The sequence below is a fragment of the Armigeres subalbatus genome, chromosome 2 (assembly GCF_024139115.2).
Source record: "Armigeres subalbatus isolate Guangzhou_Male chromosome 2, GZ_Asu_2, whole genome shotgun sequence".
Taxonomy (NCBI): domain Eukaryota; kingdom Metazoa; phylum Arthropoda; class Insecta; order Diptera; family Culicidae; genus Armigeres; species Armigeres subalbatus.
In genome coordinates this window covers 174,272,800-174,293,371 of record NC_085140.1, presented here as the reverse complement: position 1 = coordinate 174,293,371, position 20,572 = coordinate 174,272,800, and the positions used below count along the sequence as shown (strand labels likewise).

Below are 20,572 nucleotides of genomic sequence, written 5' to 3'. Positions count from 1 at the left end.
ATGGCCGTCCACGGATCTTTCCACGGGAGACCCACGTGACTTTGTATACTGGTCGATGGGGAAGAGCGATCCTCCAATCACCATGTCGTTATTGACGTCCCATGACTTGCTCATAGTCCGTGTTGTAGGACCCGTTCTTCGCATTGAAGTCGCCCATGTAGATTTTGATGTCACCCTTCGAAACTTTATCGAGAACGGCATTAAGATCACTGTAGAAATTCTCCTTGTCCTGTAACTCGACAACATCGGTCGGCGCCAATATTATGGATTATCGTGAGGTTCCTCATCCGTGTTCTGAATCTGGCAAAGATTAGTCTCTCATTAATTGGTTCCCACTTGATGAACGCCGCATTTGCATGGGCCCTAAGCAGGAAACCAACTCCTCGGTGCCGGGGAGCGTTGTTCCCTCGAATGCCGGAATATAACAATACCTGCCCAGATGGTAGTTTGTGTTCTCCAAAATTTGACCAACGGACTTCACTTAAGTCCAGGATACCGAGCTTTATGCGCCGTGCCTCGATGATGGCGAGTTGTGCCAACTTACCTTGCTGAGCTAACGTTAAAGCATTCCATGTTCCAATTCGTGCCCTTTGTTTCGTGCCAAAAGTCGCCGCCGTTATATTCGTTCTCGATCATTCTTCGTTGGTTTCTCGAACGGTTTGTTAAGTTTCGGGAGCAGTTAGGTCCCTGTCTACCGGGATGGGATTGTTATCTTAGATATAGCTTCCGGGGAAAAGCATTTCGTACTCAGCCGCTGGATGGCAAAACAGAGGCTGTTGGAGCCGTACCTCCTTGGTGAACAGACACTCGATCATTCGGGCCAAATTTGTTTAAAGCCCCACCCAACATCAGTACTAGGCTAGTGTGCTTTGAGCGACGCACGTTCGCTTTGATAGGGTCTGCTTGCGGATACATGCTGCTTTTTATAGAAGTTCAACAAAGCCCACTGTCAAACCCCACCTAGGCAAGCCCCCAGGTCGCATCCTATCACTCTAGCATCCTATCACTCCTATCACTATAAGCAATCTTCTATTGCAACAATTGGCTCATTGTACCCTTAGTATCAATTAGGTCAAGTTTAGCTTAAGTTTAAAACATTGTAATTCCTTACATGGTTCAATTAAACCAGTGGAAGAATCCCAACTGCCAGAGGCAATTTAAATGTTATGTGTAATGACTAAAAATGTATTATAGCAAATAAGGATGGTAGTGTTAGGAAAACATGGAACACCTAGTCTAAGAGATGAATGCATGTATAAGATAATTAGCAAATAAAATTATTAAAAAAAAAAAAATGCTGCAGAAATGCCAAGTTTTGCCTCACAACTCCTATGTTCTTCCCCGAAGTAAGTCGTGCTCAAGCAACGACGATATTTTCTGTCATGAAATTTCCAGCACGCAAAATTCCAGTTCCGGCTAGTTTCTCACCTCAAGTATGATTTTGTCAAGAACATCTTGTGATTGATATCCGGAACAAATCGTTCGAAAGCGCCTCAAAAACCCTTTGGAAACCCTGAGAAGAATTCTGGAGAATCGCATCTCCAGAAGCGCGACGGAAATTTACACTATCTATATCTACAAGAGCGGAAAAGGTCTATCAGGATACCGATGTGTCGTCGAAGGACAGGAATACTTTCAACAGCTTCGCCAACAATACCTTCTAACGGATTGCAGCAGAGTTACAACAACTTCTAGTGAAATCCAAACAGCTGCCCCTTTGTAACTACCGGGATAAGTTGGCTAAGTACGCTTTTCCTGAGGGTGCTTAAAGCCTTCCCAAGCGTATCATGTCCAAGTTGAAGCATAGACGTGTAAGCCAACTCTAAACCAGCTCACATTCAGGGAATATGATGTCCAGGAATGAGATTTTCGAGATATGGACAGTAAGTCAATTAACAACAGGTAAGTGACTTCAAGCGAAACATGAAGGTGAGTTCAATTTTAATTTTACTTTACTGAATCACGAAATGGAACAATAGCTCAAAATCAGGCTTCCAAAAATCTCACGCATACACGAATGTGACCGTGAGCGATTTTTGCGACAACTCGGCTCATTTTTGTTTTGTTTTGGAGAGGCGCAACAACAGAGCATACACAATTTTACTTATACGAATGTGCCTTGTCGCATGCACTTCGTTTTACGATGTGCCACATGGAAGCAAATCTCATCGCATCTCCTGCTCACCGTGCTTGTTTTTGAGATAGCTGTGAGACAAACTCATGTGCAACAGCGCATTGAGATATCTCATGTGCTTCTCTACTTTGCTTTGCCATCTTCTTTATGAACTACCTACTAGGATACTACATTGATGAATGGGAGAATGTTGGAGTAGCTTCAATCATACACACAATTCGTTCCGTCGCTTTTTCGTTCGGATTAAGTCCTGATTTGTAAAACTGGCAATTGGTATTTTAAAAAACAATTCCACAGAACATTGTACCTACCTACTATGATTAAATGAACATTTTTTTAGTTTTCGGCTGATTTATTTGAAGCTGGATTATGTAGGTACTTTGAAATTCATTGATTTGATTTCACGCGCGTTTTAATATATGAGACCCCGTCGGGGAACGGGGTTCCGCTAAACCGCATCAAGCGCCTTTTTGACCATATCAATTCAAGCGCACATTTTTGATGTGGTCACAAAAAAAACGGGAACTTCAATACATCAATACTTATTTATGAAAATATTAATGGTTTCTGATAAAAATGTTCATATGTGAACGAATCCTTAGAATATGCAGAAACTTGTCGCCCACACACTTACAACATGTTTACATGTTTACAGTTTACAACATGCCGGCCGTCGAAAGAGGCATGAGGCAAGTACTGAGGCGCAGATTGTACATTTTTTTTTACAAGCGAACAGGATTGTGGAAATAGTAAACGGTGGATAGTTTTAAGCGTGGAAATGTTTCGAAAACTATTAAAGGATTTTTGGTCTACTGAGCTTCATTGTATAGGCCAGAGACACGAAGCAACTCATCAATAGGAACAGAAGCATCGTCCGGAAATTGCATACGTCCAGCGATCATTTGATACATATTAAAACAAGGCCGCACGGCGGACCACGGACCGCATGATATTATTCCACCTTTGCTATCATGCGCATGTTTTTCATGGCAATCAACGAATTCCAAGGTTCACAACCCAACTTCTAACGAATCATACGAAAATTACAAAAAAAAAAGATCATTTAATTAACGTACAATGTTCTGAGGAATTGTTCTTCAATATGCAGCTTTTTTTATAACTCTACACACTTACCTCATTTCACCGTATTCGGTAAATTTTACCGAAATCTCAACAGCAGAACTGTACGGTAGTTTATTTTACAGATTTTTTGTAATTTTCCCATTGCTCAACTCACCGAAAAAAATCACCGAAAATCAGTTAAATTATTTACCGAACAGTTCTGCTGTTGGGATTTCGGTAAAATTTTACCGAATTCAGCGATTTATTTTAAGTGTGATAGGCTCAATTAGACTTCCCGAGCCAGTTTCCAGAACGAAAGAGTGAGAGAGGTGTGTTTTTTTTATATTTTTCGGATAAAAACCTCATATAAAAATCAAATCAAATGCGCTACCTTATGTAACAACCGATTACGCTAAAATTTTCTGAGATTGATTTTCTAAACCAACGACAAAATTCTGGGGGTGCCGTAGAATTATAAAACTTTTTGTATACTTGCCTGATCATGTTTCAGGTTAAAATTTGGATTCCAAGTGTTAACATCGGGTTTAAATTTCGAGTAGAGTCGATAACAAAACACCGAAGAAGTTTTCAAGACTTGTAAACTTAGTATAGAAAACGAAATACGTTGCTATAAATATCTGTTGCTATAAACAAAGTGATAATATTTGAAGCAAATTGAAGAAATGTAAAGTCTTTTTTGCAAATCCGGATCATAATACCTGGTTTACAGTTTGTGTTTAAGGTGATTATACAATGAAGCCCGTGGTGAATTTCAAACTCACCACATGTTTATCTACATATATTTCCAAAAGCCCAAATCTGGCGTAATAGTTTTCGTACAGTGCCGAAAATCAAATTATGATTGTACAGCATAACTAAGCAAACGGTCTACCAATATTTCAGCCCCATACGCATTACGGTTCTTTTATCTTGTGCTCTTGAAACATACATTGGAAAAGCACGTTGTTTACAAAATGGCCGAATTCTGGCTTGATTGTATAATCACCTTAAGTGACGGCCTACTTTTCCATACAAACTACATTTCCATACAAATGAAAAGATTGCTTTATTGAACATTATGCAACCCAAATAAGTTGCATACACAATATGCATTGCAGCACTCATTAGGGTGCTATAATGGAAAACCAACATACAACAGTTTTTTTTTCATTCAACAGTAGTTACATGATTACATTTTGCTCAATGAATCGACTGCTTTGAACGTGCTTACAGCGGCACACTAGGAGTTAATTTTCTGAAATCAGTAAGGCGAAAGGCATCTAAGGTTCGATTTCTCAAAAATAAGAATATTAATCGAAAAAATATTTGGTAGGCGTAGTAGCGGACACCATCCTTCATAACCGGTACCGAATAGATTTTCATGAAAAGTTCCTAATTTTGAGAAAACCCGCGTTAGATGTCTTTCGCCATACAAATTTCTGGCGGTTAACTCTTGCTGGCTATTTTGCGCATATACCATAGCGCCTGGATGTGGCAACGGCGGGTAGAAAATCAGAAACTGCCAATAATTCATTAGCTTGGGTGAGTGTTCAAATAATGTATTCTATGCGTCGCGTAGCAAGTGATATAATTTGATGGACATAACATCAAAATTCTCCAAAGGCAGGGTAATCTTACTCTCTATGGTTTGTCGGGCTATGCAATATGGCACGATAACGTGGAATATGAATGTTTTCTGCAAACATGATTTTTCAGCAAGATTGACCATGTGAAGTAAATGAGATTGGACCGTTTTGGTCCAAATTTATCATATTCACTCGGCAAGCCTCGTTGGTTGGAATGTACAACCAGTGCTGAAAAAATATTTTTGTTGCATCTAGTTGCACAAACTACTATCAATTAAGAAACAGACGCTCAAAAATAATCAATCATTTAAATTTCAGTTTTATATCTTCTGAAGTAAAATGCGAGCATTGTGTGTATAGATTTACTTATAGTTATTTCCTCCTGAAATGAGCAAGAGCGATCAAAATGCATACAAATTACTTCACAAGCAACACAACTTGTCGTTGTTCAGTAGTTGCAATTTATTCATAACTTTACAAAGAGGCACAATATTGTTTTCAACTTCTTAAATCCGACTACCATTGAACGAAAAAAGCGCAAGAGGTGCAGTAATTATGTAACATCTATGTTTCATTCTATCTGTTAAAGAAGCAAAAAAAAATGAACGTCTTCATAACGCCTGATTTAGCTAATAGACTAGCTGTCAATATTAATTTCAGTTTATTTATATTTTTTCTCCATAAAATATGTTCATGAAAATACCATGAAGATTCTATGGTGGAAGTAATTAAGTCAGTCAAAATTAGTAAGTATCTTTTTGGTAGAGAATAACCCAAAAACAGTATGAATATCAAATTCAGAAACACAGAAAGCGATAAGGTTCATTTAAACATTTCATTTTAATCATAGATGTGAATCTGTTTTCCTAAACAGATATGACTTTGAAAAGGTACCACGCGTACCAAAAGTGCCATTTACAGAGTTACATACATCAAAAAACAGAAAACCGAAATTCTCAGTTCCAGAATTACGAGGTGAAAAGTTAGAATGAGACGAAAAATAGGAAAAATAACACGGTATGTAGTGCCTCCCCGAATCACCTCAAACTTTATTGCTTAAATAGTAAAGTTAAGCGAACCAATCACGTACTGAATTTGCACCAGTCCCCAGCCCCCAGTCCCCCTCCGCCAATGGCGCCATTTCAAAAGGCTAGTAAGGAAACGTCCACAAATTACGTAGCGCTTAGAGGGGGGAGGGGGAGTGAAGTGTGACGAACCATACAAAAATTTCAGATGCTTCATACAAAAAGTGTGACATAGGGAGGATGGGGGCTCGAAAATACTCATTTTTTCGTTACGTAATTAATGGATCTTCCCTAATGGTCGAAATAATAACACAGGAGTAAATTCAGTAAATCAGAAGAAAGCCATTTTTATCTCGAATCGATTGACCTAATCGTAGAATCGAAAAATAATTTATAAAAGAGTAAAATTGTAACTTTTATGCATGGAGAAAACTGATCATGAGTTGAACTAAAATATACCGTGATTTGAACTTGTCATTGCCGCCAAATTCTATTATTGTTCGTATTGCAAGCCCCCGGCGGAAATAATTTGTTAACATTTTGAATATAAAAAAACAATTTTCATATCGATAATTAGGGCGATTGACATTTCGAGTTACTAATCCAATGCAATATGATGCACAGGTAACCAAATTTGCTTCCTTATTGATTTTTGCAGTATTTCATACATGAACTTATAAAGAAAGTAATATAATTATTAGGTTTTTTCAAAGAGATTAATCATAATAGTGTAATTCTAAGATGTTTTCAGGTTTGCTGCAATAAAATGTTTCTATGCATAACTATAATAATTATAACTAGGGGTGGCGGAAGCCGCGAAATCCGCGAAATTTGATATTAGCCGCGATATTTCAAATTTTAAAAATAGTTGGAGACGTAAAAAATATGGACTCTTTAGGAAAGTTTATCCTAAATAAGAGAATTGATCGATTGCCTCAATAAAAATGTTTGATGGGAAAAGTCAATTTGGCCTAAAAAAATATACAATTATTCGGAATGTGCGCGCCAAACTGCCACCGAACGCTGTTTGGGCTGTTAGTTTGAAGCACACAAAACTAACAACACGAATCAATATAAGCTACACACGATACTCTGATTTGCGTGTACTTGCGGTCCAACTAAGTGCTTTTGACCAGTATTACAAAGAAAAAAAAATAATTAATAAACGCAACAATTTAAATAAATATGGAGTCTACATCATCTACATTGTCTTTTTTAATTTTTTGTACCGAAATTAATTTACCGCGAAAGGGCCGCGAATTTTCAGATTTTCTGAATTGGCTATCCGCAAAATTTTGAAAATTTTGCCGCTAGTTTCCACCTCCCCTAGTTATAACCAACGACACGCCAAGCGCCTACATTTTGGTTCAAAACATGGTTGGATAGCCTACACTCACCATATTCCACCACCACATCGCTCGCGTTCACTTCTCTTCCGTTCACTCCAACGCGAATTGAGTAGGTAGGAATAAACAAACTTTAAGGTGGTTATACAACAAAGCCACAAATCGGCCATCTTGGAAACCACGTGCTTTTTCTAGTGATTTTTCAAGAGCACGAATTGAGAGAACCACAACGCCCATGGAGAGGAAATATCCGTAGATCGTTTGCTTACTTATGCTAAACAATCGACTTTAATTTCAGCATTGTACGAACATTATTACGCTAGATTTGAACTTTTCATAATAGGAGTAGAAACCGTGTGGTGAATTTGAAATTCACCACTTGGCTTGATTGTATAATCACCTTAACAGCTAGCAGGTCGACAGTTGTACGGCTCAAGGCAGCACATGTGACTGCCTCATGAGCTGTGTCTCATGATATGTCGCATGTGAAACGGTAGCATGATGCACACTCTTCGTAGAATGCGATGCGTAAATCAATCGCATAGCACTCAGGGTCTGTCTCATTTGGAGAATTAAACTTAAAAGTGACAGTTCGAAAATTAAAAAATCACCCCGTTATAAGAATGGCTGGTGCTACCCAGCAATTCCAATAGGACATCGATGGAAAATGATTCGATATCTGTCAAAAGTAATCTTGCTCTGCGAGCAGGGTTATTTGATAATTATTGAAATGTCACTTTTAAGTTTAATTTCAGTTTAATTATCCAATTGAGACAGACCCTCAGAATGCCATGTACGTGAGATGCGATGGAGAGAATTACAGAGAGACCGCAAAAATCTCATCTCACCTACACGAACTAACTGTGATCGTGCAACAAATTTTGATGTGGCTCACGATGCGCAATGTGCGCTCTGGAAGCCTGCTTGGTACCAAATAAGATAAAGTATGGTGACCGCATAGCTTGGTAAAGATTGTTTACTCTACTGTATTGAGAAGGCACTAAATCAACTAGAGCTTGTATTTTGACTCAAAATACAAGCTCTAGTTGATTTAGTGCCTTTCTCAATACAGTAGAGTAAACAATCTTTACCAAGCTATGCGGTCACCATACTTTATCTTATTTGGTACCAAGAGAGTTTAATTGATTTTCATGTTTAACTACACTTAGTAAGGAGTCCAATAACGGTATTAGGTATGCATCCTTACTTATACCTTCAAATATTGTACTAGGTCCAAACATTTTGTTAAATTCATCCACTTACCTATAACTAACCGTAACCGAAGAATTTAGATTTTCACATATTCAGATGATTCTTTCCTCATTTCAAATCACAATCATTCTTCTAATTTGTGCTGTTTTCTTCCACCCACGAATATCAACCGTCCAGTTGTTTTTATTATTATGCTGAAGACGATATACGCTTTGTGCTCATTTTCCTTCTTTTTACTGCTTGTATTTTCGGCGAAGGCCTACGCCTCAAAGACAAATGCTACCACCCCGAACTTCCTCAATGAACTGGTAATTTTAACGGATTTGGCCAGCTGTCTAACAACTTTGAAGGCAGAAAATTCTCAACACCCGTTATTCAACTTCAGTTCGTATTGTACCACATTGAATTACATCTCATATTGTTATTGCCATTTCACATTATTCTGATATATATTATTGACTTACTTTTTTTAAATGAAATTCATCATATATCAAACAAACAAAAATTATTACTTACATTTCCTAAAACCGTATTCTTTACAATTGTTTTTTTATACACGTTTAAAATGTGGGCTATAGTTAATTTAATAATTATCGTGTACATGTGTACAATGATGATAAAATATAAAGATTTGGTTTAAAGACTAAACCATGCAATTTTCTGGTCGATGGACAATGTTTCGTAGTTTGTGGTGAAAAACATCTTTGAGTCACTCCTCTTTTCTCTATAATGAGCCTGAGAAATAAACGAAAATTGGGTTTCTTGTTGTTTTTTTTCGTTTCTTCATTTTTACTCCTCACTCACTTTTCGCGAAAATTTGTGGTAAGCAATTTCACTAAATTGTGTTTTGACGGTAGTTATTGAAAAAGAACGATTCTAAGCTAGGAAAATATGGAAATGTTGTAAGTAAAAAATATAGTATAATTTTATCGTCTTATCAGTTTTCTCTTGTTTTTCATCGCTTTTGTTTCTTTTCTTTTTCTCGTTCCAGAGAGCGAATAATGGCGCTTAAACCTAGTCCTATATGTACACTGATGTACATAAGTATTCGTCATGTTTTCATTGTAATCTATCTAAATTTATGTGAATGCTTTTGCTCATCAGTGTATAAGCCAGGACACTAGACTAAAAACTGTGTCCCATCCCAAGACGTCGAGGACCCAAGGAGTGTACATCCCCCTGAAGGTGAAACGGTTGGTACGGCTGTCCCCGTTTCTTCCTTTCGTAGATTCAAAACTCTTCGTTGATCATGTTATTTATTACTAAATAATCTGATTGCCGGGGAGTTATGGATTATCTCCCAAATTCAAGCCTGCGCCTGCACCAAGCCAGCCTGGTGGGCCTGGTCGTTTTAATACTTTTGTCATATTTATGATATGCTGCAAATATTAATGCAGACAAGAAAATGCTCGGAAATACAACCGACATTTCCAGGATGCTTTTCAATACTGGCTGTGCATGTGCTAAGACAAGGCAAGACAAGACAAGACAAGACAACTCCTATGGTCTTCCCCAGTTTATCGATATCTGCTTTCTCCCGTTATCAATCTCTTTTTACTCTTTTATATCTCAATTTCAACTTATCATAAAAGTATCATCGTGTTTGCCTCATGATGTACGAATGCAAGAATGGTAACAGGCTAAAAAACCTCGCGGTTAATAACTGAAAGTGCTGTAATGCCGGGACATACGATCAAGGGCACAGCGAAACTTTTCGTGAAATATTCAACCTGGACTTATGAGGGTTGTGCTTACCCGACTAGAAGGTCATATCAAAATTATATCAACATATGTTATCATGTTATACTAAATTTTTATAACAAAATTTGTTAGAAACATGGTGCAGGATATTGTTAAAATATCTAAACTTCTATCAAAAATTACACTACTTCAAACAAAAAACTTTCAAATTTTGTTACAGTTTTATCTTAAAAATAACATATTTTGTTAGAAATTTATAAAAGATCAGATACAAAATATATTGTTTACTGTGCAGTTGAATCCAAAGAAGTGGTTTGGAAGCTGTTCGTTGTAGGTACATATCGATTTTTCAAAATTAGATCAAGAACAAAACAATCATGTTTGCCACAGAACTAATTTAGAGTACCCGGAACTAATTTTGGGTACCCGGAACCGGTTCCGCGGAATATCTGGCGATATAATTCTGGATACGTTCAAGCCACACCAATCTTAAACGTTTTTTTTCCTACGAAATACATAAGGAGCAAGGCTCGTTTAACCGAAAGTAGTTGAGCCACAAGATAGACCGAGAGTAGTCTAGCCCAATTCCATTTAGCCGAATTGAACTTTGACCGGAACAGTTACTAGGCTTAAAACAAGTTGACCGAATATTTCAATCGGACTAATAAGAGGTTGGTTGAAGAAGCCATTTGAACGAAAAAGTCATTTGGCCTCGATAGAAGTTTGACGGGACAGATTATTCGACCAAGTATGTCGTTTGGTCGAAAATGACTTCAAGCCGACCAGGTAATACGGCCGAAAATATATTTTCGCGTTCACCGATTAAGTCATTTGGTCAAAAATGTTATTGGCCAAACACAGCATACCCCGAGAGAGATTTGGCCGAAAAACTCGTTAAACTTGAAACATGTTTTAAACCTAGACCACAGACAAACAAACATAACACATTGAACATTTACTCATCAAATTCATCGTTTCAAACACTAACGACATATGTTGATTTCAGTTAGTTGGGCAAATCACGAACCAGATGGCGGTAGTGAGCAAATTTCAAGCTCGAGCAAAAACGATGCGCGCGCCACGAGTGATCGATTGGCCAACTAATGATTATGAATTGACCAGTAAATCAGTGAACGATGGAAATTTGATGAGTGTTATGTCTGTTTGTCTGTGCCTAGACCATACATTCTACCAAATAGGTCGATTGACAGAATAGTCCATTTCGGCTTAAGCCGTATATGGCTCGGAGACCCGGAGACCGGAGTTCAATCACTCATTGTTATAAGAGACCGAGGAATGCTCTGCATCTCCGTGAGCGCCACGGGAAAGGAATCTTTGGTTAGTTGAAAAGGTAATTCAAGTGAAGTCACCTTGGTAAGCGACTAAATATTTATTGTAAACGAAGTTATTTTGAAGACTCGGAGACGAAAATGTTTCAAATCAATCCAACGCAAAATCAAGGTGATCCAAAAGCTTTTACAACACGATTGATAGAACTTTTTGACAAAGTTCTACACCCAAAACAATTCTGTGTGACATTCTTTGTATTAAGCATTTTGTATCAAATCTCGCATTCAAACCGATCAGAGAATGTCATACTTGTTATTACAGCTCATTGCATTGAATCGGTTTATTTGGTTTCGATTAATACATCCAAACGAATCTCGTTGGCTCCTCCTAGAACAAGTATATGAATCGTGTACAGCAATATAACTTTAACCCACACAATCTTCCTGATTCCATTTAGCTTGATAACGGAAAAGGACACAAATATGCATGGTGCTTATTCCACTCGTATCACTCATTGCTATCCCTGTTACCCTTCCACTTGTCACATCCGCATAGCATGAAACGTGGATTATGATTGCCTTTGGTCGCGTCGTTCCTCATCTGGTAAATAGTCCAGATGGTTAGCGCGTCAGTCTAGATGTGCTAAGTGTGGAGGGTTCGGGTTCAATTCCCGTCTTTGACCGAATTTTTTTGTATGGTTGCTGATGTTGTCGAGGTATACAGCATTTTACTCCTCGATGGGGGATTGTAAAATTAGATTCAATGTAGACACTAACACAACCAGTTCTTATTTTCTCGTGACCGGGTACCTAATACAAGGGTCTACCGTTGACTTAATACAAGCTGTGCATATGTCGCAAATTATGGCAAACTGTACGCGGAATTAATGCATGATTGTAATAAAATGTTGCAGTCTCTGGTTGGGTGTACTAATCTGATTCATATCTAATTCCATTAAAAAAAGACAGAACACCGTGTCTTCGACCAGAGGGTCGTACAGACTGAACACTTGACACCTAGACAACGGACAGGACACATAACACCCAGTGGACCGGTGGAGAATTTCTCGATCACGAAAAGTTTCCTCCTTACCGGGCGGGAATCGAACCCACGCTCCATAGCCCATGCGTCTAGACGATTGCCGTCGCTAACCGCACGGCCACGTAGCCCACCATTACAGTTCAAACCTGACGCCTTAAATTTTTTTTTATTCCTTTATTTATTTGGTAGGCACTCTGTGTTACATAACCGCTACTGTGCCGAGACCTACTGTGGTATTCTGCAGCCAGAATCCACACAGAATCTATTTTCAGATTTTACATTATTCATTGTTGCTGTCGTTGCTGGTTCATCTCGTCGTGAGTCCATTGTGTTCGTTTTGTCCATGTCGTGTATCCAATGATCGTTGCATTGTCCGGTTGCCATTTATCCGGGTAACGTTGGAGGAATGCCTCCGAGAAGAACAAGTTGTCAGCCGTCATCAGGCAGCCGTGACGGTGAGGCGTGCACCCCAATACGCCACTGCATAGGCTGCACATCCAGCGACTGGTGAGGGTTTTGTGGAGGGGCTGGTTATCAAACCCATGACCATTCGTTTGAAAGACGAACGTGTAGCCAACTACGCTACGGGACCCCCCGTCTTAAATATTGAGTCGGATCACTTTTGAAAAAAATAGGATAAAATAGTTAAGGATACTTTTCGTTTTCTGCTAGACATTTCTAACAAAAACTGAACTTCCGCTAACCGCAAGTCGAGCACATCTGTATATGACGAAACGAAATCAAGAAATCAGAGTTTGCCATGCTCAAATTCAGCGAGATTCCGGGGAATTTTCGATCCACCTGAAACGAAATTGTATGCTTAGATCGAAATATTTGGACAACTAGTTATCACTGGAACTGGTTCCGGGTGCCCAAAACTGAGAGAGTGCCCAAAAGTGAGAATTTTGGAAGAGCATTGTAAAGCGCGAAGTGGGAAGACACACGCCTCGCTCATTTATAACATCTTTATCTTATTGTTCATATCTCACCATTTCTATTTTCTCATAGTAAGAAGTCAAAAGTTTGAACTCATAAGTCTAAGTTAAACGAGTTTTAACGTTTGTTCTTTTAAACATTTTTTTCGGCCAAGTCACCCGTTCTGGAAAATAACATTTTTGACTATATGAATCGTTTGGCCAACTGAGATTTTTGGGTTACGATCTGTTCGACCAATTTACATTATGCCCCTTTTGAGTGAACCAAGTAACTTGTTCAGCCAAGTAACCTGTTCGACTAAAGGACCTATGCGACCGTAGGACCCATTTTTCCAAATTACATTATCGACAAAATAACATTTTCGGGTAAATTGCATGTTCGGCCGTATGATCTGTTCGTCCTTGCTACATTTTCGGTAAAATTACTTTTACGGCCATATGAGCTGTACCGCTAAACGCCGTTTTTGACCAAATGCATCTCTAAAATTATTTCAATGAATAGCTGTCAGAAATCATTTTTTTCAGTTTTATATGATTTTGTGTACAGTGAGTGTTTTGGGGGCTCAAAATAGTGAGTTGACATCCAGGAAGGGGCGTTTCTGTAAACGAGAGGCCACAACAGGTCGAAGAGCTACAAACGATATCAAGATCAGTTTATTATTCAATTTCTATTTGCCATCATACTGTGTGCACCGAAAAAATATGTTTCAGAGCATATCCTCCATGGAGGTTGCAAAGAGATACTATACAGGTAAGTTTCCACTTGTGCGATTAAGCGACCCTGAGATAACAAATCTATGCCGAAGGCGCATGGGCGTTATCGGCAGTAACATTGTCTAGAGTTGAATTGAGCTATAAGGGTCCCGCTGTGCATTTATGAGAAGTATGGATTTATACCTACGTATTGTTTTTCCATTTTAATTCTATAAATAATGTGTTCTTGATATGGAAATGCTAATATCATCTTCCAAACTTGGACGTACATGTTCATGATAGAATTAGAGGCGAAAGTATAGAATTGATAGTTCCGTTAGGATACGGCAGGCATGAAGAATGTTTTTATAGAAATCGATTTGAAAGCAAGCGAAGGGCAATATTTGTGATGGCACATATCACACGACCTTCCTTCTGCCAAGCTCCCGTATGAAGGGGGAGTGAAGAATATCAGTGTGGAAGCCTATATTAGCATTTCCATATCATTGTAAATCGTTTAACTTCACGTAGAAGTAACACACACGAAATCATTAATTTAATGTGTTCTTATTTTTAAACATTCATTTATAAATTCACAATTATCTGCATTATGTACGGTTATCCTACTGTTTCTTTCCTCGAAGTTCCCGTATGAAGGGGGAGTGAAGAATATCAGTGTGGAAGCCTTCATACGGGAGCTTGGCAGATGGAAGGTCGTGTGATATGTGCCATCACAAATATTGCCCTCCGCTCGCTTTCAAATCGACTTCTATAAAAACATTCTTCATGCCTGCCGTATCCTAACGGAACTATCAATTCTATACTTTCGCCTCTAATTCTATCATGAACATGTACGTCCAAGTTTGGAAGATGATATTAGCACTTCCATATCATTGTAAATCGTTTAACTTCACGTAGAAGTAACACACACGAAATCATTAATTTAATGTGTTCTTATTTTTAAACATTCATTTATAAATTCACAATTATCTGCATTATATGTACGGTTATCCTACTGTTTCTTTCCTCGAATCAAAACGATTACTCGTTGTATTGCCTCCGTGGTCAAAAATATAGGTAGCTCAGCAAACGCTAGCACATCCTTTCCAACAAACAGTGAGATGGCTCCGCCAAATGACACTAAAAATAAACAACGGGTAATTCTGTTATATAGATATACCTCCATGCGGATCTAACAATGCTGAAAAAACCAACCAAGTAAGTCTTCGAAAGTAAACAGCACATCTCGCCGTTGTCTGGTTTTCGGCTGCACCATTTCCCATCGGAAAGAAGCCTTCTGCTTGAATGGAATGCCCTCTTCTGGGGACCTGGCAGTGAAATAATCAAGTTGAATCTCGGCTTTCATCTTCAGAGAAAGCATCATCTTCCTGTGCGCAATGCGGGCATACAAACTGAACTTACCAATGGTTTATGTTGGAACCCGCGACGTAGTACACAACATCGGTACAAGGCTTCAAACAGCGACATGACTGCTTATCGTACCAGCTGGGGTGCTTTTCCAGGCAACGTAATCCATCGATAGTGCACACGGGAGCATCTGCCAGGCAAGTAGAAATTGGTTTCCATGTGAACAACTTTGCTTAACACGACCCACTCTCCTAACAAATGTCAGACGGTACGGCACTTACCTACAAATGGATAGAAATGTGGCTTGCAGCGGCAAAATTCCAAAGCTTTGCTGGCGCGGCAACGCATTATGCAGAGGTTGTAGCTATAAATCTGCCGGAATGATGAGACCTGTGTTAATAAATTCGACAGTAATGTATACTGGACGTCATACTTCGGCTTCTTGATAATTTTCATCACGGAAAACGCAGTTGCGTTGTTTTACCGATAAATATCGCAATCTATCGCTGGCTCTGGCGGAAACAGAAAGGTCGAACATCAGATTATCATTTATTATACCTTCAAACATATGCATCTAATCCATCCCGAAACTGTTTTGAAGCTTATCAAGTTTCAACCAGTTTGAGAAGCACGTAATTTATTCGTAATTGGTTGGTTTCATTCAATTGAAAAGTGCACTCTGGTTTTGATTAAACATGCAAAAGAGAATTCTGTTTAATGGAATTGTTTTCCTTACATCACAGTGGTTCGCTAATACTAGGAGGATCGTAGTGCATCTGGCGCTGGCATGTAACTTGTGAACAAAGTTTATGTTGGACTAATCCTGAGCAGAAGCGACGACCTCTATAACAAAAGTTGGTTGGTATGGTGCATAAGAGTTAAAATAGCAAAAAAATAATACAAAAAAAGAATAACAAAAAATAATTAATAAGCAAAATATTTTGAGCATACCATACTTCGATATTTTTAGGAATCAAACAGTTTAAGAAGTAAACAGTTACATGAAGTTGTTTGAAGGGTTGACCAAAAATGAAAGTTTCCAAAATTATAACATGAGCAATGAGCATCTGTCAGATCAGAATAAATGTTGGCATATCCTCTTTGCGCCACTTTACTATCAGAAACCACATCACGCTTTTGGCTGTACAAATTTCTAAAAATATGTTTCTAATTTCCGGAAAGTTACAGATCTATAACCATCATCGTGCAGGAGAGGTCAAAGGTCCGGTTTGAGCTAAATCGTTACATATATGGTCGGGGTTCAGCCAAACCGCACCAAGCGGCTTTTTGACTGACTTGTGATATTTTGTTCGTTCAAGGACAACGGAAATTTTTGCATATCAATTTAAGCATACATTTGCAGTAGAATATCCTCAGTTATGGGGTTGAAAGATATCCAATATGATTTGCGATCAATTAAATCTGATAATCGAAAGTTTGAGCAGAAAAATCGGTAATTTTTGGTTGGCGTTTGGTGTGCTTTGGCTGAACCCCGACCATATGGCACTCTATCAGTATTACTTGCTACATTCAACTAATGAAAACGATTCTGTTTATTAATGATTGAATCTAGATCAACATTTGAAAAGGGCGTAACAGCCAAAATTTATTCCTTCTGATTCTTCGTCTACATATACAGCAGTGGTGCTCAGCATTTTGTGCGTTTTTTGTCTTAATTTGCTTGTCACACAATAAAAATAAGCTTCCAACATACAAGTTAGTACTTGGACGAAAGCTTTCAAATATATCTATCAGCTGAGGGTAATAAAACGAATATTGGTGTTAAAATCACTCCACACGACTTGATCAAAGTAAAATTACACAGCGGCCCGCGGGCCGCACTTTTGTTTTAATTCGATCGTTTCGTACGGAGTGAATTTAACACCAATATCCGTTTTATTACCCTCAGCAGATAGTTATATTTGAAAGCCTTCGACCAAGTACTAATTTGTATGGTTAAAGCTCATTTTTATTGTATGAGAAGTAAATTAAGGAATAAAACGCCAAAAGTGCTGAGCACTACTGATATATAGCTATAAACGTGGACAAAGAATCAGAAGGAATAAATTTTGGCTGTTACGCCCTTTTCAAATGTTGGTCTAGGAATGTTAACTATTGCTGAATTGCCATGGTGATGTAATTTTTCATGTGCAGTATAGGGCACTGCACGGACTGCTTTGTCTCTTTTTCGCTGCAAAGACTTTAGAAAACAACAAGGCCAAATTTGATGAAGAACGAAAGAGAAAGATACTCGTCCGTGCAGTGCCCTATTTAAGCTTTCAAAACAGAAATCGGCACAATTAATCCGCCTAATACTCGAGGATCTCAGTGATTGTGTACGGGTTGAATTGATGATTTATCTAAAAATTCGATTTTTGAGTATTTTTTTTTAAATTGGATCATGGTCGGGTAAAAAGGACACGTTATGGTGTAGGTAATATTAATCGTTATGAAATACATACATTTTTCCACCGAGATTTTTTTTGGAAGGTTTGTTTTGTTTACCTCTGAAAACGCCAAGCATTCATTAGGAAACTCAAATTTTCGAGTTTTGTTCAGACCAATGGCAATGATTTTTGATTTTTATTATTGGCATGTTTTTAGTGAAATCATTGTTAGTTACCAAATTAAGTATCAATTATTATTCAACGATTTTATTTCAAGAGGCACATTTTATAAATGTTTGGTCTATGCATTCAATTCATCAACTGAATTCATTGATTATTCTGGTTTTTATTCTGGTTTTCATCGCCATAAAAAAAATGATTGTTTTCCACTAAATTGACTTCAAGCTATCGCAGTACTTCAGTTTAAGATTCTCGTAAATTAGGCACCCAATTACAACGTTTTCCATGTGAAATTGACGCGATTCTTTAGGTTGTCCATATTACCGCCAGCTCCTCTATCATGTAGTCGCGCATGTTCGTGAAGCACTATTTCTAGACCAGCATTTGAAAAGGGCGTAATGTTGGTCTAGATTTGACCACACAACAAGCTTCTTCTCTTCTACTACTTCTTATTGGCAATACATCCCCACTGGAACATTGCCGCCTCGCAGCTTAGTGTTCATTTAGCACTTCCACAGTTATTAACTGCGAGGTTTCTAAGCCAAGGTACCATTTTTGCATTCGTTTATCATTATGCTAACACGATGATACTTTTATGCCTAGGGAATTCGAGCCAATTTACAAACCCAAAATTGTATAGACCGGCACCGGGGATCGAACCCAGCCACCCTGGGGTCGTACACATATTACGTAAGCATTTTTGCTGGGTTTTTTCGACCCCCTCTCCCCCCATGTAAGATTTTTTTCATACAAATGATTTTGCATTTATATGATGCGTAAGAATATGACGGACCCTCCCTCCCCCATAAGTGCTTACGTAGTATGTGTACGCCCCCCCTCAGCATGGTCTTGCTTTGCAGCCGCGCATCTTACCGCTAGGCTAAGGAGGGCTCCAAACGCACAATAAGCATTGTTTGCTGCCACAATATAAAACTCAAATGATCGGATTCCTTAGTATTCATCATAACATTTTTGGCCAAAAGAACTAGGTCGTTGTAACACAACTTATTGAACAGATATTGTAGTTTGGGAAATTCTGACTTACACCGTTTCCACCACAACATAGGAGGAGACAAGTTCATCGGTTTCGCTCATCACAGCAAATTGTTCTTCACTTGTGGCCAACTCGTACGGGGAATGCAGCAGATACTGTTGAGGGAAGTTCAGATGTTGAAATATTTGCTTCGTTGATTAAAGTGTTATTGCACTAAATTCAATGTATCTGATACGATGAAAAGAGATACAGGGTTGGGCCAAAAGGTCTCAGATTTTCATAAAACTTTTTCCACATGCAGATTTAATGGATTTATGAACAAAAATAAAAAAAATATCTGAGTCTCCTATTTTCCCAAAAAAATCTAGTGGTTTTTAATTTTCATTATATATACACCGGGTTCTTTTTTTACACGGGTGGGTTTTCGTTGATTACGACCTTCAGCGTTGATGAAACTATGAGTGAACCCCATGAAAAAATTCACAAAAAATCAAAGAAAATTCAGGTGGTATTTAAACAGCTGTGAAAAATCAGGTTGACCGAGAAATTAAAGAAAACCAACCGTGTAAAAAAATATTGGGTGTACCGTGATTATCTCAAGAAATATCCGCTTTAGCAGGAATTTGTTTTTTAATGTTTGTTTAGAAAATGAAGTACTTACGCCCAAAGCGAAATTCGATCCAGAAAAAAAACACTGCATTATTTTTTCATTAAAAGAATTTATGCCCGACCCCGCAAAAAAAATGCAACATAATATTTTTCAAAAGAGAATATTTTTAGCACCAACCCATGACATTTTAGGATAACCTTTTCATTTTCATTTGTGAGCTAAGCTAATTTTGTGAAAATATCTTAATTTTGATAATAATCATATGGCGCACATGTTTATTTTTCACAAATTTATTCATAACTCAAAGACGTTCTTAAAATTTTTAGTTAAAGTCTCTTCTAAAAAATCTTCTTCTACAATGGCTCTACATTCCAACTGGAGGAGCATGGTTTTCAAATTAGTAATCTATTAGTATTTCCTCAGTTATTAACCCGTTAACGCCCAGTGATCTATTTATAGATCAGTTACATTTTTTATACCTGTTTGCAAGTTTTAGCTCAAAAGCTATACATGTCTTCGTCAATATTGTTCTATGAACTAATATCTTTCATATGGTGAACAATTTAAATCGGAACTGACTCACTAGGTGGCGTAGGCGTCCATAGAAAACTTTGCCATAGTCTTCAGCAAAGTTGTTCAGAGTACCTTGGCGGGTCAAGAACTGATCCAAATAATTCTGAATTTTTGTACGAGGTGGCGCTAGTGAGCATCCAAACTTCTTCTACATAAAACATCAATCTGTATCTCAAGAACCTGACTAGTTAGCTATATGGAGTCTTCAGCAAAGTTGTTCAGAGTATCTTGGCGGTTCAACAACTGATCGAGCTAATTCTGAATTTTTCCATGAGGTGGCGCTAGTGAGCATCAAAACTTCTTTTACATAAAACATCAATCTGTATCTCAAGCTATATGGCTATATGGAGTCTTCAGCAAAGTTGTTCAAAGTACCTTGGCGGGTCAAGAACTGATCCGAATAATTCTGAATTTTTGTACGAGGTGGCGCTAGTG

The 20,572-nt window shown here is 38.1% G+C and overlaps 1 protein-coding gene across 1 annotated transcript in view; it reads right to left on the bottom strand.

Moving 5' to 3' along the window:
- Positions 1-14,982: 14,982 nt before the first annotated feature.
- LOC134215512 (sodium channel protein Nach-like) overlaps positions 14,983-20,572 on the bottom strand; it is a 48,160-nt gene continuing 42,570 nt past the window's right edge. Inside the window, exons 5-10 of the mRNA XM_062694689.1 lie at positions 19,006-19,109; positions 15,827-15,905; positions 15,675-15,765; positions 15,448-15,583; positions 15,241-15,353; positions 14,983-15,165 (exon numbers count right to left, since the gene is read on the bottom strand). Coding sequence (XP_062550673.1) covers positions 15,038-15,165; positions 15,241-15,353; positions 15,448-15,583; positions 15,675-15,765; positions 15,827-15,905; positions 19,006-19,109 — 651 coding nt within the window. The 3' untranslated portion in view covers positions 14,983-15,037. The remainder of the gene's footprint in view (positions 15,166-15,240; positions 15,354-15,447; positions 15,584-15,674; positions 15,766-15,826; positions 15,906-19,005; positions 19,110-20,572) is intronic.